Genomic DNA, 27,137 nt, shown 5'->3' with positions numbered 1-27,137 from the left:
TGATAGTGTAGCAGACATGCAGTAGAAGGTGACAACGCACGCTACACGATAGGGTAACGTGGTACAGAGTCATTCAAGGGCTTGGAAATGAACAGGATAAAATAACACGAGAGAAAGACCACACAGTGGAGGGAAGGCAGGGAAGGCAGTCTTAGTCTTCATCTATTTTTAATGTTCAGAAAATGGTGGAAGAGACTGAGTTTTTGCAGCAAGTGATCCAAAACCATTGTGGTAGAAAACCTAGGTGTTGAGTAAGGTTAATATCTCAGGGGCATACAGGAGCCACTGATATAGTAAGAGAACAAGAAGTCAAGATCTGACTGCCATCCACGAGCAGAGCTAAACAACAGGCTGAACTGTCTACGGCAAGAAATGTGTGGGACTCATTACCAGTCAAAGTAGTTTGCTTTATCTTCACTTCATAAATGCTTGACTGTAGTCCTTGGCTGTAGGACCGTACCGTGGCAGGTTTACTCACAAATGAGCCATGGTTACTCAGAGAACACAAATGAACAGCACTCCTCGGTTACTGTCTAGAGAAGGAATGTTCAGGTATGTGTGGATGGGTGACCGTGTAGTCTCAGACCATGCAGCACAACATGGGGAGTGACATGACTGCACGTCGGAGAGGGAGCTGTCACTGAGCCAAACAGAACCAGCAGTGGGACCTGATGAACTGTGAAGCTCAACCCGAGATGTCAGTGTGAGAAAGTAGCTATTTTAGAACCGAGAGTATGCAATGAAGCTAGGATTAACAATTAATTTACTCTATACATTTGAAGTTCTAGTTCTCTGAACAAAATGACATTGCCGTGTCCAATATGCCAGCAGCTGATCTTGCAAAGACAATGTACTGTTCAACTCTTATGCACACATATGAAAAACCCTCTGAATTTTCTGTCTTCTGGTTTCGAATATAACCTGAGTACCTGAAAATCACAGGCAGCCCAAGCTTTTGGCAACCAATTCATCAATACTAATTTCTCCTTATAAATACTCTGTTTAATTCACAATTACAGATATGTCTTTTGAGCAACTTAAAACAGGTAACTCAAAATACAATATCTATAAATTTCTTTAGAAGAAATCACTAGGATATTTGCCTCTTTCAAAAGGGGTGAACTTTCTAAAATACAAATGTCCTCTGGCTCTATCAGTCATTGTACTTCTAATACAGCCCCTTAGTGAGATTTCTAAGGGAAATCATTAAGCATTTGATACTGCTAAGGCATTTCTGACATAACATTATTCATCATATAATCATCATGAACTCAATTAGTCATTATTGAGTATCCCATTATAACTATTGGATTTTCATTGCATTTTCCATGCAGTAACTAGGACATTTATTTAAAAAGAGTATCAGCAAAACAAAACAAAACAAAAAAAGAGATTGTTAAAAAAAAAGATTATTAAAAAGAGTATCAGCTACTCAAAGTGAGAACCAACAAGCCCAAAAAGAGCTGGTTTAAAATAAATGTCTTTAATTTCTTAATTAAGAAATGGTTTTTAATTTTAATGTCAAATATATGCCAGGGTCATAGCCAGACACTCAAACCAAGTTGAAATTATGTTACAAGTCAGAAAATATAATCTTTAGTTTGTACAAAATTCATTTAAAAATGGCCACTTGCATATTCTTAATATTTAACAAAAATAAGGCATTTTGTTGTAACTTCGCCTTGTAAAGTGAATTACAATTTCTTTGAAAGATTATTTTATACCTTTTTAATGTGTACCTTTTACTCTAGACAGGTACGTAGTTGTACTTTTTGTTTGTTTGTGGTATCAGGGATTGAACTCGGGTCCTTGTGCTTGCAAGGCAGGTGGCAACACCACTGAGCTAAATCCCCAGCCTTGAGACAGGTACATAAATGTACTTACACATCGCAATTTTGTCTTTTTTATGAGGAAGGAGAAATGAATTTGCAAGTGGTGAATATTTGGGCAAATTTTAGATTTCTTACAACTAAGAAATAATGAATATGCCCAGGTTCCCCTATTTTATCAGGTAATTAAATCAGAAACAATGGCTCAATGTGTGATGCCTAGAAAAATATTTATTACTTTTTCATTAAAGATATCATTGTTAAAAATGCATATGGAAGTGATACGGTAAGTACTTTTTTGCTACCGTCAGGGTCTTCTGTCTAGGTTCTCCTAAATATGTTCTTGATATTTAAGCAGCACAGGTCTGGTCTACTCGACTACACTGTTCAGGCTCAAACACTTTCCCAACAGCCAAACAACAGATGGTGATTCATCTATCATTTAAGCACAGAGAAGACCTGGTTACCTTTGGCCTTTCCAATTTCATGCTGACTTTTACACTTTCTGCACTTCATGACAAAACAGAATGCTTTTTCATGAACTGATCCTACAATGTTCTTCACTTTCTGCCTTCGTTCAAGCCATTCCTTGTCTTGAGATGCCCTTCCACATCCCCTGTCCCTGCTCCCCACTTCCACATTATCCCACTTCAAGCCCTGGCTCAAAGTCTTCCCTTTGGGCTCTCTTCTGATCTCCTGAAATGATCTTTCACTTTTGCCCAGGCCCACGTGATTGGTACGGTATTTCTGCATTATGTTAGCATTGTTTGTATACACGTCTTATTTCCCTTATGGCATGATAAAGTTTAGTGTATTCGAGCAGTAATAAAATATAACAGGATTCCTAATTTTACAACAATAAGGGTGGCCATCATTCTCTTGAAATGTCCTTTGTCATTTATAAGAAAATTCATCCCCCCTTCCATCTGCAAGTAGCTTTAAAAGAAAGAAAAAAACGACTTGGAGATTGTTCAACAGGGTACCTGGTGGGGTGTAGGGGTGTATGTGTGGCATTCCCTCTACAGTAACAGTAACAGTTATAATCAGTTACTGGCTATGGAAATAAAAAGAGCTTACGGAATTGGCTTGCTTCCGGGCTTGGTTTATCAATTCTTTTATCTCAGAGATATTTTTCTTGAGGTTATCCTCCAATTCCTTGATGGGTTTGAGTTTGTCTAGGAGTCGATCAGCTTCCTGTTCGAGACTTTTCACCGTGGCGTCTGCATCTGTAACTGCATTGAACACATCCGGGGATACACACGAACGTACACATGCATGCACACACGCACGCACCCATGCCCAGAGAAATTAGCACACGGGTGTGTTTAAGTGATTTCTTCTTGTCCAGGGGACCAAGCAGGGCCGTGGCTATTAAAGCAGGGTATGCCGGCAAGTGGAGACTCGAGCAGCCCAGAGATGTTAGAAAAAGTCTTTGGCTTTGTGATTAAGGTGAGAATTAGCATTGAAAGGTAGAAGATAGGATGAATTTAATTCAATGCTTAATTTTTAGTTTCAGCCAAAAAGCTAACCTTTATAGAACAGAACTTTAGTCAGATAAGTAGGAAAGTGAAAGCATCTTGAAAATGTCACCTAGTCTATCCCGGCCTGAACTGTATTTTAATCAAGATTCTTGCACAAAATTGGTTTTCTTTCTTTTCCTCGCTGTCTTTCTTTATACATCTTTAAGAGAGATGCTAGCAAAATGTGGCTTGAAGAACATTTCGAGCAACCCTCACACTGAAGGCCTGCACTGTGCTTTAATTAAATCTTTCAAGGGTACAGTTCAGTTTCATTTTGAAGGACAGCTGATTGTCCTGGGGTGTGTATGACGTTGAACCATATTAAATGACTGTTTTTGTGGGTTAAAAAAGTGGAATACTGGCAATTTCAAAAGTTTCAACCCTAAAATACTTGAAGGCTTTCACTGATCTGCAGACTTTCAGTACGTGCTTTTGTGGGAGGGCATAAGACAGATGAAAAAGTAATATCCTATCTCTGGGATGCTGGCGGTCTTACCCCAAGGATGTCATTTATTATCTGGTTAAACGCCAGTCGTTCAGCTTTTGGTCACTGTGATCCTGATGAAAAACTGGTACCATTTAAGGTCCAAGGCTACCTGCCCTGCAGACTGTGCTCGAACCCAAGGGAGTTATTTTCAAACAAGGTTTTGAAATAGGTATTTTCAACTCATGCTCATAAATATGAACTATACTCACTGGTGTTTAAAAAGGAATTTAGGGTTATTATTTACTTTATTAAATCCAGAACTGAGTATATTCTTCTGGAAATGCAGTCTGTCTAGCATAAAGCCCTTGCTCTGTGTAATTGTGTAATTGTGTAATTGTGCATAAGCACCGTTATCCCACTGTTTTGTGCATTTGAAATAAACCATTTGTTCATTTGTTTCCTTCCTTTAATTCTCCATTGTTATTCTGATATTCTACAAATCACTCCAGAATCAAGAAATATTGGCTTAGATTTAGATTCCTAAGAAAGAGAGAGTAGTTAAGCAAAGATTAGGTAGGCTTAGATACAATGAAGGTCCTTCTAATGCTCTCAAAAGCTCCTCTATCAAATACTTCTAAAGAGACTCTGGAGGGATCTTGTCCTCCTGTTTCCTTTCTATTCAGAAGCAATGTAAATAATGCAGGACTTTCTTCTTGGAGGTGTGAAAACTAAGTCATTTGTGGTATTAAGTTGGATGCTTTCTTTTTAGTAATTTTGAAAACATTCTCATTTTCTTTCCTAATTACTTACTTGAGTATATTTTAAAATCACTTCTGAAAATGGCTTTTGATAAGGTGGTTATTTTCTAGATTATCTGTATCTTTTAGGATTTAAAATTTATCAGTGTAAAATTTGACCCAGTACTCTTTTATGTGTTAAATTTCCTCTCTTTGGTAGTTATATCTCCTTTAGAACTTGGCCTATTTGTGCCATATATATATATATATATATATATATATATATATATATACTTTTTTTCTATTATTATGTACTACTAAACTTTTACCTCTTGGATTTATTAGTTCTGTTATTTTGCCTTCTAATTAATTTTTAAACCCCTTTTTCTTTAAGTCAGTTGTATTTTTTCTAACTCACTGAATTGATTGCATAAAAGTTGTTTATTTCAGTGCTTATTCGATAATTTCTCTCACTTTGCACTGAGGACAGCCTTAGTCACATTCTTTAGATTTTGATTTATTTTATTATTTTTTCTAGTTATTTTGATTTTCAAGTTAGACTGAGATATTTGAGAGAATATTTTTATATCCCAGTACTTGCTCATTTGTAAAGACTCAATATCTCTATACATGTCTTCAAATTTCATTATTTATAAGTTGAGAAGAATTACTTATAAGGAGGAGGGAACCTGTTTTTTTGTTTTTTTTTGTTTTTGGTAGGGGATTGAACTCAGGTCCTTGCGCTTGCAAGGCAGGCCACTGAACCGCTGAGCTAAATCCCCAGCCCAGAACCTGGTATTTTGCAGGGAAATAACAGCAGCACTGGCCTGGTTTGTTTTAACCTTAGTTCAAGAGGCCATTTGAGCTTCAGCAGCTGAATTTGGTTTAGCAGAAACATTGTGATTTAGTTCAATCTGTGCAGGAAGTCACTTTTCAACATTTTTGTGCACATCATAGATATTTTACTAGTTTTTAAGAATGCTATGGAAGTACTGTATATCAAATATATCAAGTACTAAAGTCATACAGAGGAAGACACTTTTTTTGTTTTTTGTTTTTTGGTCCCGGGATTGAACTCAGGACCTGTGCTTGGGAGACAGGCAGAGGAATCACTGAGCTAATCCCCGGCGAGGAAGAAAGACCCTTTTATGCATCTAACTTTCCTATAGTGACAGCAGAAAGAATCCCCGTGTGATGTTTACAGCAACCCCAAAATATGGTGCCATGCTGAGTTGAGCTTTCTGCGATAGACAATGAGTTAAGCATATAAGTTACTTAACAGCGTATGAGTAAATGTATACATACTGATTTCTGCAGGCAGTTTCACGAGGAAGTAAAACAAAAAGAAATTAGAAAATTCATGAGGAAATATTTTCTGAAAATATTACAATATAGTGACTATCACAAAAATGTTACTTTTTACAAGAGGTACAAATTAGAAATGCACCTCATTTTAAACAAACATTATCAAATAAAAGTACATAAAATATGTCATTTAGCAAGCTTGTTCATATGGAACAAAATGATCTTATAATGTTCTAATAAAGCAGAAAATGGAGAAAATTTAATATTTATAGATAATTATTTCCATTAATGGAGGGCAAATTTTAAAAAATCCTAGATATATATTATCAAGAGGCCATTACTGGTTGTGAGTCAATCTAAAATGGAATAAAATGATGTTTTAAATGATAAAACAAGTGAAACAGATAGCAATATTTACATAAAAGTGCATCTTTTCCTCATTTTGATTGGAAATGTCATGCTATGGAATGTATCAGAAGTTACTCAATGAATCTTTGGGCTATGGAGGAAGCTACATCTGGGTTTACATTAAAACAAACTAAAAAATCATTCTTATTTCCCTTTTATTTTCCCAGAAAAAAGGACAAGAAAGGGGTCCTCTTCCTGGCTCTGCATATGTATCAGACGTGTGTGCCCTTTCCTGCTCCGAAAGGGGCCATGCAGTCCCGAGACCCAGTGTCCCGCTGATGTCCTGCGCTCACACCCTTGGCACGTGAGGGGAGGCGAGGGTGCTAGCACCAGGCTCCCCTCCCGAGCCAGGCTGCATCTGGAGCATAGAGCTCAGAGCATCGGTAACGGACTGTGTGCCCTTGCGCTGCACCAATACTTTCGTGAAGAGGGCCAGTCTCTTGGAACTGAAAAGAACAAAAAGCCAAACATGTCCCTGGGTGAAACTATGCAGCAAAATAGTGTCTTATCACTTGGCAGACAGGAAAACGATACTTTAAAAATGTTAATGTTTATCAACTATATGCAGCTAACAATATAAATTATCCTATTAAACTCTTAGATTTCCTCAGTTCTGATGAAATCAATATAATTTGACACAGTGCGTAAGAGATGTGAAGACACAGCCCTTATAAACTAGATATATGCTTTATTTTATTCCCTGGAATATAAGAGGATGGGATATAAACAGTAACATCAAAAATTCCAAATGTTAATGCTTCTCAAATTGATATTTGCATACCCTGTTCTGACTGGTCCGCTAATGGGTGTGTTCCTTACATTCTGTCACGTGAAACTCGGCCAATTCTAAGTAGAGAATTTCCTGTGAACAAATGTGTTTTCAGTTATACTAATGGGTTCAAAAGTGTAAAAAGCGTTTGGCCATCTTACACCAGATATAATGCAGATGACGAGAATTCTTCATCTCCTCTCACACGGACAAAATGTAGTTGACAAAGGCAGATGGCAGAGTTAGGAGACTGACTAGGGAGTGGAAGGCAACTCAGTTTCCGTGCCCAAGGTATGTGGAAAAGGACAGACAGCACCACCCTAGGATCTTTTCCAGCTCTCCCTTTTATGAGTCTAGGACACTTTTATAGTGTGAAGAAATAAATGATATCATTACAGTGAAAAAGGAGAGCTTACTGTTCTTAGAAGGATCTTTTAGTACAGCGTTCGTTTCGGCCACACTGGCTGCCAGTCTATTGTAATTTTTCTTCAGGTCATCAAGATTCTGGTGGAGATCTTTAATCTGGGCCAGTACATCTTTCGCTGTGTCGTTGGCTTGTCTGGCTTTGTCCTTAACAGCTAGCAGTTTGGTGGCTGTGTCTGTCAGCAAAAGAGAGAATGAGAAACCAAACAAAGGGTTTAGAGCTGGTGGTTTAAGCCATGCTTGTCACAGTGAGGCTGCGGCTGGCTGACCTCAGGGACACATTTTTGGTAGGAAAAGGCTGAACTTTGTCTCATTCAGTTGTAGCAAATGAAGCAAATTTTTTAGCTAAATTAAATTTTCTCAGGGACCTTTGCTATGAATATCTGATTAGCTCTTAAAATAGACAAGTTATTATTCTAAATGTTCACTGTATAAGGGCATATTGTGATTTGCTGCCGAACATATTAAAGTGTGAAATTTATTTGCATGAGTTAGATAGCATCAACACAACTGGGCTTAAGACTTAATCTGCATTTCCTGAGGGAGGTGGAGAATGTGTTTCAATTTTAGGAGAGAGACTTTTTCAGGAATGTTAGACTGTGTTAGTGCATTTTCATTTGTTTTTAGCTTTGATTTTCTAGGTGCAGTAAGTTCCTGACTTATGAACATTTGAGTAGTAAACTTTCACAGGTACAAACAGACCTCACATTATGAACATCTGTGGATGCAAACCAATCACAGAAGTAGCTCACGTGTCTACTTTCTTATTTTAAGGTAACCATAAAAGTAAAAATATTTTATTTGTAGTATTTGTGCATCTGTTTGGTTTTTTCTGCTTTCGATTGTGTATTTGTGTCTAAGGTGTATAAGATTCACTTTGTCTGATTTACAGCTGAGTCAGATTTACAAACAAATCCCACTTAATGAACATCCTCCCAGAATAGAACTTGTTCCAAGTCAGGGACTTACTGTAGTCACTACCCAAGAGGTGACATGAAAATCTAAAGAATTACTCAATGGTTTAAAAAATTAAATTTTCATTAGCCCATGTTTGCAGTATACACCGATTTATATTCACTGTGGATTGGCACAGGTACACAACACATCTTTTATCCCTCCCCCTATCGAGTCAAGTTACAAAAATGCTTCTGCAAACAATGGCCTTCTGTCCCCTCTGTCCCATTCCATCCGTGGAAAGTGAGGTCAGTCTCATAGGATCAGTGTAACAATGGCACACATTTACAAAAGCACACTGACTAAGCACTCAACGATGCTTTTAACCCTTGCTGTTGTACAATGCCATTAAAATATAAAAATAATATCCCTAAAGGAATGTATACTTTTTGAAGCACAAATGTCGAGGAGTTCTCATAAGTAGAGAGTGTGAATATGTTTCGACCATTAATGTTTTTGAAAACTGGAGCATGTAAGGAATTAAATTTTTCCAAGAGCTATGTGGAATGGCACTGGCCTGTCATCTATTACTGTAGGTGCTATAATAAAATGTGACTTTGTGATAGTACATCATGATTTCAGAGAACAGAGCCTGTGTGATTCTATTCCTTTACATCAATGAAAGAGTTCTTAGGCTGAAACTTGGAAGGCAATATAATAATAAGATGTCTCTTTCTACCTGTTTGTAACATATCCCTTTGGACGACAGCTGAAGGCAACGAAGGATAAGTAATGTCACAGTGTTAAATGTGGTTTAGTTTCTCACTCTCACAAAGAACAATTCATATGGAAGAAAACCGGTATCTAATTGCCTGACAATAGTACAAGGATGATGTACGAAAAATGGTAAAAGTTTAAAATGTTCCTAGAAAGTCCAGATGAACTGGCAGAAGGCGTAGGTCCTGAGTGCTTACCATTTGGAATGGTTGATAACTTTCCTACAGTGGCATTCAAAGCTTGCAGGAGGTCAACATTTCTAGCCTCGGCATTTTCTAACCGGGTGGTCAAGCCACGGAGATGTGCGTCATTTTCTGTGAAGAGAAAGCAAAGAAACCAACGGAAAGGATAAAACAATTTTAATCATCTGTGAGTTTATACTTTGATATGGAATTTCAGCTTATTTTCTCACAAAGTTAATAAAAAGCAAGAAAATTGATATACTTCTTTTACTGTCATCTATCAATACTTCTCATCATGATATGAAATCCATGTGTTTAGGAGCACTGGGCATGTCACTCTGCCAATATTTATATATTCTTCTTGGCTATTATCTGGGAACAGCAGTGGAGGGAAAGGAAGACCCTTCAGGGAGAGGACTCTGCACTATTAGTGCTCCGGATCTGAGAACATACTGAAAATACCAGTCATCTACTCATTTCACACATAGGTTTCATAGGCAGTGCTGTTAAGCCACTGTTACACTACATATATAACCACGGTTATACTACAGATTATACTAATATAAACAGATAATTTTGTTTAAGGTGCATGCTTTTAAGTTTCAAGCCAGAGACCCAATAGTAAGGAAAAACAAAGCATAAAATAGTTCAACAAAGCCTGGCTCTAAAACACCAATATATCCATTTCAGTCACTAATATGTTGTTATTTTCAACTCTAGTCCCTCAAATATACTTTTCCAAGTAATTGAATTTTCTACTACGTCAATCACAATTCATCTTTCTTTTAATAATTCTGTGATTGCCACTCTTTGTACTGAAATAAAATCTTTGGCTAGGTTATCAAAAGTAGACTTTCTGAAGCAAATTCAGTCTTTGACTGTAATATCTATATGAATTCCTTGAAAACAAAGGGCTATTCTATTGATATTAATTTGGAAATCTTCATCAATTAAGGAAAGAGAACTGTGTAAATTTCATTTTTAGCTTCTTGATTGGATTTTATATTTAAATAATGAAGCCTTCAATTGCACTGCCAAGGAAAATATTCACAGAAAGTGAAAAAAATCATTAATTCAAAGGGCATCATTGGGCTTATACTATTTTCTGCATTCTGATATCTAATACTGGCAGATCAGGCCAATTATTCCAAAAAGAGAATGACCTGAAGACTATTTTCACTTCTGTCCCTCAAATTCTAAAGTAATAGTAGCATGAAATAAATGAAATCTCAAGAATCAATATAACAAAGGGAGTAAAAGATTTTTAGATTGAAAACTACAGTACTCTGGAAAGGAGACTGAAAAGGATGTCAGAAAATGGAAAAATATCCCTTGCTTGGGGGTAGGAAGAATCAACATGGTAAAAATGGTCATGCTTCCAAAATTGTTATACAGATTTAAAGCAATCTCAATGAAAATACTAATAGGATATGTCACAGAATTCGAGAAAACATGCCTAAAATTCATTTGGAATGGAAGAGACCTAGAATATCAAAAACAGTTCTGGGCAACAAAGCCACATTAGGAAACATCAATATCCCTCACTTGAACTTATACTACAGAGCTACTGTGATAAAAACAGCACAGTACTGGCAAACAACACAGACCTGAGGATCAATGGAACAGATTAGAAGATGTAGAAACAACTCCAAACACACTCAGCCACCTTATCTTTGACAAAGGGGCAAAACACCTTCCCTGTAATAAATGGTGCTGGAGAAACTGGCTATCCACATGCCAAAGATTAAAGCTAAATTCATATCTCTCATCATGCACTAAACTAAAATAGAAATGTATGAAAGATCTAAATATTAAAACAGAAACAGTAAATCTGCTGAAAGAGAATAAGCAGAACTCTTGAAGCCACAGGTATAAGCAAAGTCTTTATGAACAAAACCCTGATCACACGAGAAATATTGCAAAGAATCAACAACTGGGATCTCATCATATTAAAAAGCTTTTGCACAGCAAAAGAAATTGCCAGCAGAGTGAAGAGACAAGCAACAGAATGGGAAAAAAATCTTTGCCAGCTGTTCCTCAGACAAAAGATTAATTTTTACAACATATAAAGAACTAAAAAATAACCCCCCAAACTTAAAGACCCCATTAAAAAATGGGCATCTGAAATGAATAAACTCTTCTCAAATCAAAAGGTACAAATAGCAAATAAATAAATGAAAAAATGTTCAACATCACTGGTCATTCAACAGATGCAAATTAAAATGATGCTGAGATTCTATTTCATTCCAGAAAGAATGGCTGTTATCAAGAATCCAACCAATACCAAGTGTTGGTGGAGATGTGGGGGGAAATGAACCCTTCTCTACTGTTGGTGGGAGTATAGATTGGTGCGACCACTGCTGAAATCAATGTGGAGATTTTTTAAAAACCAGGACTAGAGGTTCCAGTTGACCCAGCGATCCCGCTTCTTGGTATCTTATTGAAAGACTTAAAACCATCATATCACAGCGACATACACACACTCAGGTTTATAGCGGCACAAATTGTAATAGCTAAATCTTGGAAACAGCCCAAATGCCCATCAAAGGATGAATGAATAAAGAAGATGTAGGTTTTTATTTTGTTTTGTTTTGTTTTTTAAGTACAATGGATCACTGCTCAGCTATAAAGAAGGATAAATTTGAGACCTGTCTAGGTAAATGGATATACCTTAAGACTATACTCTTAAGTGAAATAAATTGGACAAATGTGTGAACATCACATTGCTTCTCTGGTGTGAGCAACTGAAAGTGTAAACAACGACCAACATGTATTATAGATATTACAAAATAGGAAGAAAATATTTAAGTGGACAGGGGCAGTAGTGAGGGTGGAGGAGGAAGGGGGAAAGGAAGGAAGAGAAAAAGAGATGAGAAAAGAAAAATAAACTGGAAACAAAGCTCTTGTAAAGGGGAAGAAGGGTCGAAGGGAGGGAAAGGATTTATTGTACCAATAAACAATTAATTTAAAAAATTCTTAAGTAATCATTTTGACCTTTTGCTTTCTGTACTAGAAAGTTATAATATGAGTATTCTGATCTTATTTTGATTTTTTATGTTGCAGCCATTTGACTCTGATTTCTTTGTAATTTATCCTCTCTTACACTGATTATTCATTGCTTAAGTGACTTTGGAAATTCAGGAGCCAAGTCTAAATATTTCATAACTTTGGTAATAGAATTAAGTGAATAAAAGTTGTGAGCAGAGAGAACTGCAGATTTTAAAATGGAAAGCTTGCAAAAGTATAGCAAGAGCAGAATAAAGGACAACAGAAAACAAAAGAGACAGATCTCATGTAAATCGGAAGGGGTAAGAGACGCTGGAATGGAGGAGGGCGGGAGGGGAAGAGGCCGCAAAAAAGAACTGAGATGTGTTATGTACCTGAACGATTCACACGATGAACGCCATATCATGATGCACTGCAAAGATGTAAAAGATGTACTAAGAAAAAACCATGGCAAGAAAAATCCTAGAAAAATAAGTACTCCAAAGTTGGTTTTAAATTAAATAAAACCCTACGAGGCTCTGTGTGTTGTCCAATTTGATTTGCAACATGACCGAAGAGAAAGAATTTTGATGGGCAAAAAACCTCAACTGATTCTTTACTCATCATTTTTGGAGAATGAAAAGATGATCCAGTTCACAATCCTTAGCTACATTTTGTAGGATTTCTTCTCTCTCTCTCTTTTTTTTTTTTTTGCTGCAAAAGAAGTATCTCCAAAAAAATATCCCTGTATTCAGTCTTCTCTCTAAAGGCCACACCCACCCTGCCTCAAAGGCTCACACCCACACTGCTGTGGAACCAGCTCCCTTTTTCTCATTTCTCTCCTCGTCTGGTAGAAGACTAAAGTCCGAGAATAGTTCGGCACAGCCAGAGCTTGGGATGTGGATGGAAGGGAGCAAGGACAGGCTATGAGCACGTGTGACAGTCTAATTTCCCCTTGTTGGGTGCCACGGGGCCCGAGAGAGTCAAACCCAGAACGAAAATCACCAGGAGACAGAGCTGGAAGTCACTTCCACTAACCACAAGCGTTTACGTATGTTTACCACAGTCCTGGCCCGCTACTCAGTGTGAATTGCAGTTTACTTAAATTAAAACTAGCGACAGCGAACTGTACTCTGTAAGGGTTCCAAAAATGTTACACAATATTTATGTGATCATTAATCATTTGTTCTCCAAAAATGCTAGTCATTAAAAAGGAGTGCGATGCAGTAAAATGATTACAGGACTGAGAATTGGAAGACGGGGTTTCCAATGTCACCTCCGCCCCTTTTCATCTGTGTAAAACGAAAGCAGCACCCTTCCTTCACACGACTGATGTAAGAAGCTCATTGGAAGGCACGCGAAAAAGTGCTAGATTTACCACAGGCAGTTAGTAAAAAGTTACACTTTCACATTGGCTGGATTACTGCCCTGTGGTGCTTTCGTTCTTTTTAATATCTTATTCATATGAAAGGGGTGTAAATGTTCCAAGAAAATCTCACAATCACAAGGATAAAACTCAGAGAACTGCTATTAATTCTTAAGGGATCTGGTTAAATGGCATTTATACTAAATTGCTCAATAGATAATGCTTGCAATGAACTTCTTTACTTCCATATTTTCCTGCTTGCACAAGGTCATTATCAGTTCTGATTTTTTTCTTTTCCAAAATATACAAGAATACCCTCTCTGCAAGATTTCCCTCTCTCTCCCTCCCCTCCCCGCTTTCTTTCTTGGTACCAGGGATCAAACTCAGGACCTTGAGCCTGTGAAGCAGGCACTGCACCACTGACCTCATTCCCCGGCCCTTGCAAGGTTTCTTTGTAAAAAAAAAAAAAAAAAGTGGTCAGTTCATATAAGTTCTATGTCATAGTCATGCTTCATCTTTTGTTCTGCAGGCTCTGTCTGGATTAGGTTCATCTATGCTGTATCTACCTTGCATTCTGAAGGAGGAAGTTTGGGATAACTTTGGAGGAGACATTGATTTTCACCTCATTGGGAATGATTCCTGGTACTCGTAAGTATTCATTCACCCACTCATTCTCTTATCCAACATTTGTTACGGACATGGATGTTAACTTGCCACCTTCTGGAATAGGTACAAATCCAGAGGCTTTTTTGAGGCAGGGTCTCACTCTGTATTTCAGGCTGGCCTTGAACTCACTATGTAGCCCAGAATGGCCGAGAACGCATAGTGATTCTCCTTCCTCTTCCTCCTGAGTGCTTGGATTACAGGCATGCCACCATGTCAGGCCCAACTCCAGAGGTTTTGTCCAGCAGTGGTTAAATGCATCAGCTGTGAAGCCAAACAACCTTGTGCAAAAATGTGACTCCACTGCATACTTGCTGTGAGCTGTGGAGCAGCTTGTTTAGCTTCTCTGAATCATGCTTTTCTTATTCTAGATACAATGGTAATGGTGAATATGATCTAGGGATGTTGTGAGTAAAATATATGCATTTTAAACAACTTACTTAGGATTGTCATCTTGTTATTTGCAGCAGAATTTAGGGGATTCTTTCCATGAAAATCTAGATTTGTCTCTTCAGTTGCCATTCAGTAATTGCAGCATCAGAGGCCAGGTGATTTTCTAAGTCCAAGATACAGTTTTTATATATATGTGTCTGTGTGTGTGTGTGTGTGTGTATATGTTATATATATATATGATGATGTTTTATATATATATATATATAAAACATCATCATATGATCATATATAATGATGTTATATATGTGTGTGTGTATATATGTATATATATATGCATATATGTATATATGTGTGTGTGTGTATATATATATATATATATAGCACTTGGAACAGCCTCAGCCTTCAGCAACCCCTAGGGTTAGCATTGTAATGCTAATTTTATAGACCAGGGTAAGGATACACTGCTATTCTGGAAATTGTGTAGACGTTGGTTTCATCTATATTAGTAGCATTTTCCCATTGGGGCAGTGAATAATATTTCAACACTAAATAATAATAGACTTCCAATAAAAGTGGGAACTTGCTGTTTCAGCCTCTTTAAAGCCAACCTTTCTGAGCAGGAATCCACCTTGAGTTGTTGTAGCTGTTCTTGCTGGAATATACCATTTTTACATAACTAAAATGTTTATATTTTTATTGCTACTTTAAATATGTACATGATCCCTTGATGTTATCATAATTGGTGAGCATTTAGTTTTCTTTATAGACCTACTCATTCACCCTCTCCTTTTACTATAGTCAACTCTAGTTTAACTGGTGTAAAATTCTAAATTGCCTTTCGTTAATGTTTTTCTCCTTGTTGTTGTTTTGTTTCTTTACTTAGGTGCTGGGGCTTTGTGCATGGTATGAAAATGCTCTACCACAGAGTGACAGCCCAGCCCTCTTTTTTTTTTACTGCTTAAATCATTGTACCTAAACAGCACCTAATCTTCTCTCAAATCAAGTGAGGAGCTATGATTCAGCTTCCTTTGGTGTATCTTTTTAATTCTTGTTTCTTAGGGTTTTTAAAACATGGTTATCACTGATTTAAAATTCCAAACCCACTGGTCAGGGTGGCCCACGCCTGTAATCCCAGTACTCGGGAGGCTGAGGCAGGAGAATCGCTGTGAGTTTGAGACCAGCCTGGGCTACAAAGTGAGTTCCAGGTCAGACTCAACTACACAGTGAGACCCTGTCTCAAACAAAACAAAACAAAACAAAACAAAACAAAACAAAACAAAAAAACAAAAATAAAATTCCAGACCCAATGTGGGCTGGGGCAGCAAAAATAAAATGTTTGCTATTCTGATCTTCCTTCAAAAGGGAACCCAAATGGGTAAATCTTACTTTTGTCAATTACTTATTCTATCTTTAAGATTCAAAACTTTTTTCTCATTTAGCTTTTTAGAAGATAAATTTATGGGGGAGAAGACACGTTAACTACAGTGATCTTAGTTAACTGAGGGGGCTAAGTCTTTCCGGTATTGATACTCATCAAGCCCCATCTCACCAAGCCAACACAAAAAAATACACTAGAGTAGCCTATTTACTTAAAAATATATATTACATATAAAACGTACATGTGTCCCATAATTATTGCACACAGCACATGATTTTACAATTCCTTGGATATATGGAACATTTAAACTTTGTATTTGCTCAGTTACCCATCAGTTGTCATGATAAATGAAATACACCGATGGCAAGTCTTCTAAAACAAACCCTCAAGAAGATTATGTCTACCCTTCTGCATCTTAAACAGCCCTGTAGCGGTGTTTTCCTCTTGAAACAAGTAGGAAATGTCAAATGATTTCCCCTTACAGTCTACTTTTTTTTTTTTTTTTGATGAAGACATTTACCTTGAGTGTAAAGGTTTTATTTTTTTTTTCTTGTGATGTCCTGACCTCCCAGAGAATTGGACATATGTATGTGTTGATCTTTGTACACTTCAGAGTAATCTACAAAGCACTGGGTGAAATAGAAAGCATGCAAATCAGATCTCATGTGAGCTGGATGTAGTAGGGCGTGGGAGGTCTCTACTAAGTGCTACCTACAAAAGCTTATTACGCCCTGCCTCCCACTATAGGACCACAGGAGATATCTCAGGGAAGAAGGGAGGGGTGCTTGCCTGGTGGCAGGTTCTCAGAAGATTTTGCACAGGAGGATGGGGGAGTGCTGTGTGAAGCCAGAGAAATGAGAAACTAAACCCAAGAGAGAAAATCTTTTCATCCCTGACTGTGAGTCTATAGGCTTGTTTGGCATTGGCCAACAAGAAAATTGATTTTGGACACCTTAAATAAGGTGAGAACTTTCTCATTTGACACAGGGCCTACCATCCCTTGGGTCATTTGTTGGGCATTTGTGATAATCTCTGCTCCATACAAATTTATTTGCAAATCTACCACGGAATTCCAGATTCTGATTCTGGAAGAATCAGATGCCAGATGCGATTTCCACTCCCCTTTCACTGAACAGAGCTCTGTCTCTTGCTAAGATGATCCAGCGGAGGCTGTGAAGCTCTGGTCCTGGCCCTCTGCTCCCACCCTGGGCCGGGATAGGACAAGCTAAGTCTCTCTCCTCAGGCACATCTTTCCAGTTGTTTCCACCCCTCTGTTTGCCATGGATTTGTCACTTCCTGTTTTGCCTCCTAACCTAGTGTATCCTAGTTTTGTTTCCTCTATTTTCTTTTGTTCACGCTCTAAAGGAGGAACCAAAATTCTGTATGAGCAATTTCAATGACAAAAGACAAGAAAGTTTGATGGGCCTGGGGTCCAGGACTTGGCTTCATTCATCTGGTTTTAAATACTCCTTGTCAGTGGAAAATGTGTTTGATTTTTTCATGTGCTCACACATGGAAAGCCTGCTGTAGGTAATCGCAGCATAAAGATTCCGAAGGAACATATCTTTAACAACGTAAGAGTGCTATCATTAAAGTTTAACTCCCGTATCATACTTTGATATGAGCGCCGCAGTATTCTTATTTATTTTTTCTATATCAAAAATAAGATACAGCCTCAACTGGTTAGTGCTACAGGTATTGTCTAATGTCTCCCAAAGCCTCATGTGTTCGTAGGATTTTTCAGAGGTGGCTGGACCTACAGCATGTGGCACGGGAACTGATTTGTGACACAATGCCAAGCTCAAGGGCACTAGGATTAAGTCAAGGGCACTAGGTTAAGAGTGTGCCTGCTACCCGCCCTAAATAGTCCAGATAAAATAAAAGCAGCTAAGTAGTTTGGATAAGACAAAAGGAGCGGAAAGAAGGCATCAAGTTCCCTTGTTGTTTTACTACCTCCTGTCAGCTGCCATGAACTGTTGCCCCCTTGCCATGTGCCACCCAGCCAATTAAGGACTGAAACTTCCACAGACTGAGAGCCAAATAAACCTTTTGTCTTTTAACTATGGGTGTCAAGAATCATGTCTCAGCGATGAGAGAAAAGTAACTAAGACAGTAATTGCAAGTGAATTATAACCATGATCTCAGAATCTCTGTGACACACTTGTTTAGAGAAAATGAGTGTGTGGAGAACCATAGAAGAGAAGGAAAATTGTTGACTGGTTTGATAAACATCATGGAGTAACGTTGGAGCCTGCTCTGTGTCGGACAGCACCATATGTGAAGCAATACACGGTGTCATGTCCCTTGGCCTAGAAACAGGTGATTTTATTTCATCCAAGTGTTGTTCATTTCACAGAACGATTATTTATTTTTTCCCAAGTAACATGGAAATACATTTATCTTGGGCAAAGACAAAATTAGGGGTGGAGCAGGAAGTAAATAAAATTGAAAAGTGACTGTGTGTAAGGTAAGGTCTGAGCAGCCTCAGATGTGCAATGCCCCATCGACTACAGGATTTCATTGCTCACCCTGAACATATTCCATGAGAACCTCCATTACTCTATCGACAGAACCTGTTCATCTGTAGAGCAGCATTACTTCACCTGCTGGCATTAACTCATCGTCCAACTCTTTCGATCAGCAGTCTGTACCGAGCCTCGTACCCATCAACACAACGCTTTTGTCTCCACAGACATTCAATCAGCGCAGTGCAGACTGGCTTCAAAGCTCAAATGCACACAAGGGAAAATTTACTTTTAACAGATGTATATTCAAAAATTAAAAAGCAAAACAAATCGCTCCTGGCAAGTTCAGCCTCCCTCAAGGCAAGGACAGCATAAAAATGGCAGGGAACAGCAGTAAGTCATTCGTGACTGAGGCTTGGGAGTTAACTGAATTGTACTGAACTGAACTCAGCAACAAATTAGAAATATGGACGGTACACTGTCCCCAGCATTTTTACTCTTTCTAACTCCAGGCACCACAGAGAGAGAAATGACTAAATCTCTATTTTAATAGTTGCTGTCAAGAGTTTTGCTCTGTAGGGCCTATTTCAGCAGTTTCTAGTGGTAATATATGACATTTTCCCGATTAACAGCCATTTTATAACCTGTGTAATTGGCCACAAATCAGGGGAACGTCATAATGTAGCAAGAAAACATTCTCATCTCCGTCATAGTCTTGGCTTGGTTTTCTGGAGGAATTATTACTTGAGTAGTTTCTGGGTTTTCATTACTTTAAATAATGTACTACCTGAAGTACAAGAAAAGACATTTAAAGTAATGAACATTTCTGTCTCCTAACCCTTTTTACCACCTCTGGCCTTAGATTTCTTCTTCAAATGCTAAAAATGCATTTTTTTCCCCTTAATTTTTGTATTAGTACTGATGTTTATGGGGAAATAGAGGCAAGGACAGGATGGGGAGAAGGGTGTGACACATAGCATGCAGCTCAGCATGACATTTGAAAGCACATTTTATTGCTTGTTGTCATTGTTGCTTGTGATCCTGGGGATAGAACCCAGGGCTTTCACACTAAGCTACATCCGCAGCTCTTTTTCACTTTCTAAGATTTTAAAGACAGGCTCTCACTAAGAGTCCAGGTTGGGCTTCAACTTGTGATCTGCCTTCCTTAGCTTACCAGAGGACTGGAAGTAATGAATGTAATATTTTAATAGGTCAACATTAATGCAGAAAAAGACCTATGAGGAACGAAATAGTAAAGTATTGAGGAAAGACACGAGCTGCCCCTGCATTTGCATGAATGCCTCTGCTCACCTGCCCCTGGGCCAGGGTATTGGATAGGAAGAAGCAACCGCAAAGTAATGGGGTTCACTCCAGTTGTGCAGCAAGGCAACACATTTTGGCTCTTTACAGTCACTTTTCAGAACCTAAGAAGAGTTTTCAGCTGTACGGAATATGGAAGTAGGTGGTTTGTTTCACCTGTTGTACGCTGTCCAAGGATTTTCTTTCAAAGTACTACCTTACATGGTGATAGATCTTATCAATCCATATTGCCCACCACGAGAGACCGTGGTTCATTAATTTAAAACATTGTAAATTGAAAGTATTTTTCAACATCTGTTTCTGGGATAAATAGAAACAAAAACCGATCATTTATTAAATATGTATTAACTTTGTTCCAATTTGGGCTGGTCTGTGTGATATGCAGTAGAAATCTGAAGGTAACAAAAGACCCTGTCTTTCCTGAAGAAGATGGAGTGAAGTTATAACTGTAATGGCTTGACAAATCCAAGGGGAAGGCTCTGCACAGAGAAGAGGCAGGCAGATAACACAGGGCATTAGGCTTCCTGGAGAACAGACAGGAGCCAATTCCTGAGGGCCAGGAGAGGGTAATGAGATGAAGAACAGGGATAGAGGATGGTGCTTTCCAAGGCGAAGAAATAACACCGAGAAATCTTGTAATCTTAGAAGGTGGTATGTTTTGGAAGGATCATCAATATTTACGTAGCAAATAGTAATGGTTGAGATGAAAGAAACAGGAGACAATTCCAGTGAGAAAAAAGTAATACTTGAAAAAATTACCAACAGGAAGAGCAAAAACATTTAATAATAAACTTTGAACACAAAAAACATAATATATAAGGATAAATATTTTATGTGCTTAGGTTTTTTAGTAGGAATAAAATACATGAAAATATATTTAAAAGAGGTGGAAAAATTTTAGAATACACTAACAAAACTGAGTTTCAGAGAAACCTTTGTGCCATATGCACTAAATTATTCAAGAGCTTCATTTCTGAAGCCAAAACAACATGGCGTTTGGTACTTTAAAATTTATCATTCTAAAAGTTACTTTGCTTTAAAGATAAGTAAAGTAATGCTATAGAAATCAGGGTTAAAATTTGAAATATTACTCAGTGCAAAGTAAAACAGTAAAACTTGTGAGAAAGATTACTTGTGTTATATCCACATTATCAAATAATCATGAAAGTCATGCCAAACCCATTTTATTCTTTAATACTGTAATAGAATATCTTACCAGTTACTATGCAGTTAATCTGAATATAATAAAGACATTGGCCACACTAACCATTTACGTCATTTGCTAACTTCTTTGCCTCATTTAGAATCCGGAAGCTTTTTTGAAGAGAGCCTTTAGCATCTTCCTTTAGCAAACCTCGAGGACTTGTTGCCTGTGGAGAGAAAGAGAGTTGTCCAGGGTCTAAAGCCATGGAATAATGGAATAGAGATATCTGGAAGGCAGTTCTGGGCTACAGATTTAGGATTACAAATTTATCAGCACATATCTGGTGACTGGTTATGGGGAGATGGAAAGGTCTAGCAGAATCTTTGGGAACTGCATCACTCAAGGTGCAGGTAGAGGAAGTGGGAGGGGCTGAAAAGGTGGCATGGATTCCCAAGGGGAAAAGGAGCAACCAGGAAAGCAGGGTTTTATGAGAGCTAACAGAGAGAGAAGAGCCTCAGTGGGGACAGCTGGCAGAGTTGTGAGGTCATAATTGACGTTATCGATGGTGAAAAATACACAAATAATTAGTGCTATTGAGCGCCGCAGACGTCAAGCAAACCCAGGACCGAAAACATCCACTGGCTTTATCTGTAAGCTCATTTCACTGTAGTTGTGGGGTGAGGGGGGAGCCTTTCCTCTGTCCCCCAGGTGTGGAAATGAGAAGGAGCAACTGCTCCCTTTTTAAGTACGTCTCAAAGTACAATGGGAAAACACAAACTTCTAAACAACAATCTCAACAATCTTCTAAACAAGGCTGTATTTGTGGAGGCTTAGATTAATAGAGGTGTTACTGAGGTAATAGAATGGGGATAGGGTCATTTAACTTGACTGTCTATTTATGCACTTTAATAGCGTTTCTCCTCAGCAGTCCTTACATACTACATATATACCAAGCCATACATCAAATAGAATCTTATGTGTAAATTTCAAATTGGAAAAATATTTCAGTGTGCAAAAAGGGCTGGAAAATGCTAAATGCTTGCTGTAGCGGTCATAAATCTCAGGTTATCCTATATATAATACTCTGCAAAGACAGTGGTGGCACCTAAGTAACATTATTTTTATCAGTCTTGTTCTTTAAGCACTAAACTACGAATGATTACAGAACATAGTACGGCTGTAGTCAAATTTAACATGTTATTTCAACAGCTTTCATTTAAGTACTCTATTATTCACAAGATGCACTGTGCACTATGATATCTAAAGAGTAACTTATTAGAAAGAGCAGGATAAATAGAAAGGAACATTGTAAACACTGCATACAACTCTTTCAAAAGACAAACACAGCAAATCATTCTATGGCAAATTCATAATGTTTTTCCTTGGGGACGCAAGAAATTTTAGTTCTATATTTTATTTATTCTTCTCCTTCTTATTCTGCTTATTGTTATTTTGCTTGTTTGTTTTTTGGTACTGGGGATCGAACTCAGGTCCTTGCTGCGAGGCAGGCACTGGAACCACTGAGTTAAATCCCCGCCCTGTTTGTTTTTTGTTTTTGAGACAAGGTCTTGCACTATGTAATGCAGGCTGGCCTTGAACTCACTATGTACCTCCAGCTGGCCTTGAACTTGCTGTAATCCTCCTATCTCAGCCTCTTGAGTGCTCAAATTACAGGCTTGCACCATCATGCCCAGTTTACTCCTACATTTTATTTTAGGAATTAGGCAAATAACATCACATAAGGGACATTTATCTTGGGGAAAAAAGTAAGTGTAAAAACGAATGGCACAAATTCAATGTATGCTACTCAAAAAAATAAGCCTCAGGTTACCCTTTTCAGGTTTTATATTTGTTCCAAAATACACACCATTCTTACTGTCTTGGTTATAATTATTATGAATTAAAATAGATCAAAGATAGGAAATTACAAAGAAAAAAGTTGTAAATATTCCTTAGACATATAAAAAGAGCAGAAGTGACAGCCAACAATCTGTTTGACAATGAGGAAAGAGACATGTCTAAAAGGAAAAAAGAATTTTCGAAGCTTAGAAATCTAAGTCAATTTGCAGAGAGATAAAATATATAAAAGTAGTCAGTAGATTTCAGGATTATTGTAGTAAAATACTTCATGTTAATAATGATGATGATGCTGAGTTATCAAAAGAATATGTGTCATTCATAAAATGTTAGGTGAAATTCTAAAAAAGAGAAAAAGAAGAAGTTTCCCCTATATCCCGGAGATATGGATAGTTTTTATAAGACCACTGGCTCGCAAGCATTTAAAAACCATAATTTAAAATGTAAATTTTGCGAGTAGAAAATAAGGTGCAGCATGAAAGAATGAGATGACTGAGTTTCCATGCAAAAGAAAATTAGAAGGAATAGAAGAGGGAAAAGAGAAGGGCCAGTCAACCCCGAAAGAAGCTAACGTCTGAGCTGGACTGTTCAGTGACTATCGTCAGTGGTCACCAATATTTGGCTTTTCTACCTTTACTTTTGTTTCAACAGACTGTTGAGATATCACTGGCATCAGTAAACTGCACACACTTAGGCTTTACAGTATGATGTTCCATATATGCAGACCCACAATTACTTCGCAATTTCTCCCTTTCATCCCTCCTCTTCTCTCCATTCCTAGACAAACCCTGGTTGATATTTGCTTCATTATATGTTTACATTTTATATAAATTGAGTAATTCTGGAGGTAATTTGGGGGGATTCTGGCTTCTTTCACTCAATACAATTTTGAAATTTATAAATGTTTGATCTTTTTTTCTATTAGTGGGCCAATATTCTTATAATTCCAACTTTACAAGTTTTAGGACTATGAAGTGGTTTCAAAAGTATTTGTGCTACTTTAAATTTCTACCAGGAGTGAATACAAGTTCTACTTTTTAAATATCGTTGTGAAGAGTTGATATTGTCAGACTTTACAAATTTTTGACATTCTAATTTATCATCATTTTGGTTTCAATTCAAATTTTCCAAAAACTAACAGTGTTTTCCTGTTCTTATTGCCAATCTTCTTTGGTGAAGTATTTGTTTTACTCTTCTGTTAAATTTTTTATTAGATTTGTTATTATTGAATTTTGAACCATATTTAAGTATATTTTGAATACAAATCATTTATCAATTATCTAATTTGAAAATATATTCTTTTTATATGGGGCTTACTTTTCATTTTTTTAATATTGTTTTTGAAGGATAGAAGTTCTAAATTTTAATGAAATCTAATTTTTTGTTTGAAAATCAGCCTTTGGGAATTATAACTACAAATCTGTATCCAAAATCTCAAATATTTTAATATTTTCTTTTAGATGTTACATAGTTTAATATTTTACACTTATGTCAATAATCTACTTTTTAGTTAATTTGGAATATGGCATGGATCAAAAGGTTTTTGGCACATTTTTATTTAATCATTCAAGTAGCATTCTTTGATTATACTTTGAATTTTTTTTTTTTCTTTGTCAAGTATTATTTGGCTGTATTTTTCTGGACCTGTTTCTAGACTTTTTCAATACTGATACAAACACTATACTGGCTAATTGCCTTAGCTTTAAGTATGACAGCATAACTCTTCTAGATATTTTTTTCTTTTTAATTTCATATAAATTCTAAATTTACCCCTGTCAATTTTTTCAAAATTAATGCTATGATTTTAGTTTGGGTTTCATTGCATGTGAATAACAGTTTGTGTAAAATTGGAATTATAAGAATTTTGGCTCCTCTAATCCATGAACATGGTATATTTCTTGCGTATTTAGGCTTTTAAAATTTTAAGTAGCAGTCTGTGTATTAGTCTGGATTTTTTTTAATACAGTATATTCCTATTTCATACTGTTGATGTTATTTAAATTGTATTATTTTACTTTCAACTTCCAATTTATATTTAACTGTGTATACTAATAATTAGTATATATTATTAGTAGTATATATTAATATCAGTGTCATATTATATAAATTGGTAAACTTGCTTATGAGTTCTACTAAGTTTTTAATAGATCTCATTGGTTATTGTGTGTAGACTGCAAAGGTACTTATGAAAAAAGACTAGCAAACTTTGCTTTCAATCTGGATGCCTTTTACTTCCTTTTCCTTGTCTATTGCAATGGCTAGCAATTTCTGTGCAACATAAAGCAAAAGTGATGAGAGTGGAATCCTTTCCTTTTTCCTACTCCTAATAAGATAGCATTCAGTCTTTTAATATTAAGCATGAAATTACTATAGGTCTTTTAAAATAATAGACTTCCATAGATATCAAATAGAGAAGTTAGTTCCCTGTTCATCTTAGTATACTGAGAGTTTTTTTTTTTTAGAATATATGTTAGATTTTTGTTACTTTTTTCATCAATTGAAATATTATGATTTAATTTTTAGTTCATTAATATGAAAAATTTCACTGACTGTTCTTCAAAATTTGAATAAATCTTACTTTTTTGGATTTATCTCACATAGAAATAGTATATAATCCTTTTAACAAATGGTTGGATTTGGTTTGCTGTAACTTGTTAAGAATTTTTGCATGTGGGGGATATTTATCTGTAATTTTCTTTTCTTGTGATATAATTGATTGGTATTGCTATCAGAATAACACCAGTCCTATAAAAGGAGGACATATTTTCTCATCTTTAATTTTCTGTATAAGTTTATTATTTCCTAATATTCGATGGAATTCTTAAGTGAGTCATCTGGAACTGAATATGCATGTGTGTGTGTGTGTGTGTGTGTGTGTGTGTGTGTGTGTGTGGTTTTTAACTACAAATTCATTCTCTAATAAATATGGATTTATTCAAGTTATTTATCATTTGTGTATCAGTTTGGGTTAGTCATTTTTAAAAGAATTTGTTCATTTAACTGAAATTATTAAAATATGGAGCACGAAATGATTCAAAAATATTTTCTTAATATCTTTTACCTCTGTAGAAGTTGTAGTGATATTGGTAGTTGGTAAACTTTCTCATTTTTTTTTTCTGATACTAGTCTGTCTAGAAGGTGATTAGCCTATTGATCTCTCATTTACCCTTTGTCTTCATTGGCAGTAAGATTGAGACTTCACTGAAGCTTATTTACTGATAGATTTCCTCACTGCTATTTTCTATATTTGTGCATTTCTGAATATCACCTACATTTTGCTTTCAGGCATCTTGTCTTTCTTGTGTTTTAAGAAGCCAGCAATTTTTCCTCTGGGTCCTTGTCTACCATTCCTTGCTCAGACATGAGGATGTGGGGAGGCTGGAAGAGTGTATGTATAGGGACATGTGAGGAAGAGCAGACAGGCAGGTAGCTTTTATGTGTGGATGAGAGAACAAGCATTTCAGTTTTTAGGACTGTAGTTTGTGGAGGGCAGTGTGGAGAAGCTGGGAAGTAGAGTCCATTCCTGGAAGGTCTGAATGTCAGACTAAGGAAATTGAGCATGAACAATTTGGAGCCATTTAAAGTTTCACATTAGGTGAGTAAGAAGAGAGCTGAAGTCCAAGAAGAGGCACTGGGAAGTTGTATAGGAAAAAAGAGGAGACTTCAGTTGACTACTGTAATAGTATAAGCCAGAAACATGAGCAGTAACCTCAGACAGGGGATGTAGAATTCAAAGGTTTAGATTTAAGAGGTGTGGAGGAATAAGACATACCTCAGTGTTTCCACACTTGCTTAAAAGTGTTAGTAAAGAACTGATGGCCTGCAACTGTCAGTTATAAGCAATCTGCCAACAATCCTGGTTTAAAAGCCAGGTTTCTAATATGATAAGGGAACAGAAAACACTAGCGTGCATATGGATGAACAGAACTGTTTCAACTCATTGCAGTTGAGAAAGACCCTTTTCCAGCATTGCTCAGTGAGTTACTGAAGCTCATCAACAATTGGGACAGGTGATGAAGCAGCATTTTCCAAGGTAATTATGCTTCATGCATATTCAAAAGCATCACATCTGAATTTCTGAGCTGTGTCTACGGTACATGTGAAATATAAATGAGATTCTTAGAGTTGCAAGATATTTTGTTTCTTGCTTTTTAGAGGCTGTGTTTTTAGAAATACTTTTAATACTCTGTATCTATGCCTATATACATGTATAAATTATATAAATGCACTGTCACACAAAATTGAACTTATAGTTACAGGTAAGTTTGGGTATTATCATCAGTTCATATTCATTC

At 36.8% G+C, this 27,137-nt stretch overlaps 1 protein-coding gene and 1 long non-coding RNA gene across 5 annotated transcripts in view; one reads left to right on the top strand and one right to left on the bottom strand.

Annotated features, from left to right (window-relative positions):
• Lama2 (laminin subunit alpha 2) overlaps positions 1-27,137 on the bottom strand; it is a 563,701-nt gene that overhangs the window by 64,693 nt on the left and 471,871 nt on the right. For all 3 annotated transcript variants that reach the window (XM_033763224.1, XM_033763225.1, XM_033763226.1), the window contains 5 exons: positions 21,109-21,211; positions 9,287-9,403; positions 7,412-7,594; positions 5,819-5,824; positions 2,907-3,061 (listed from right to left, as the gene is read on the bottom strand). In XM_033763224.1, coding sequence (XP_033619115.1) covers positions 2,907-3,061; positions 5,819-5,824; positions 7,412-7,594; positions 9,287-9,403; positions 21,109-21,211 — 564 coding nt within the window. The remainder of the gene's footprint in view (positions 1-2,906; positions 3,062-5,818; positions 5,825-7,411; positions 7,595-9,286; positions 9,404-21,108; positions 21,212-27,137) is intronic.
• LOC117286003 overlaps positions 1-27,137 on the top strand; it is a 71,253-nt gene that overhangs the window by 34,312 nt on the left and 9,804 nt on the right. For both annotated transcript variants that reach the window (XR_004517123.1, XR_004517122.1), the window contains exon 2: positions 14,152-14,270. This is a non-coding gene — a long non-coding RNA (uncharacterized LOC117286003). The remainder of the gene's footprint in view (positions 1-14,151; positions 14,271-27,137) is intronic.

This window comes from Fukomys damarensis, unplaced genomic scaffold, assembly GCF_012274545.1.
Source record: "Fukomys damarensis isolate Sample0158 unplaced genomic scaffold, DMR_v1.0_HiC HiC_scaffold_14, whole genome shotgun sequence".
NCBI classification, from domain to species: Eukaryota; Metazoa; Chordata; class Mammalia; order Rodentia; family Bathyergidae; genus Fukomys; species Fukomys damarensis.
The sequence above is the reverse complement of the archived record's forward strand: the minus strand, read 5'-3'. Positions and strand labels throughout refer to the sequence as shown.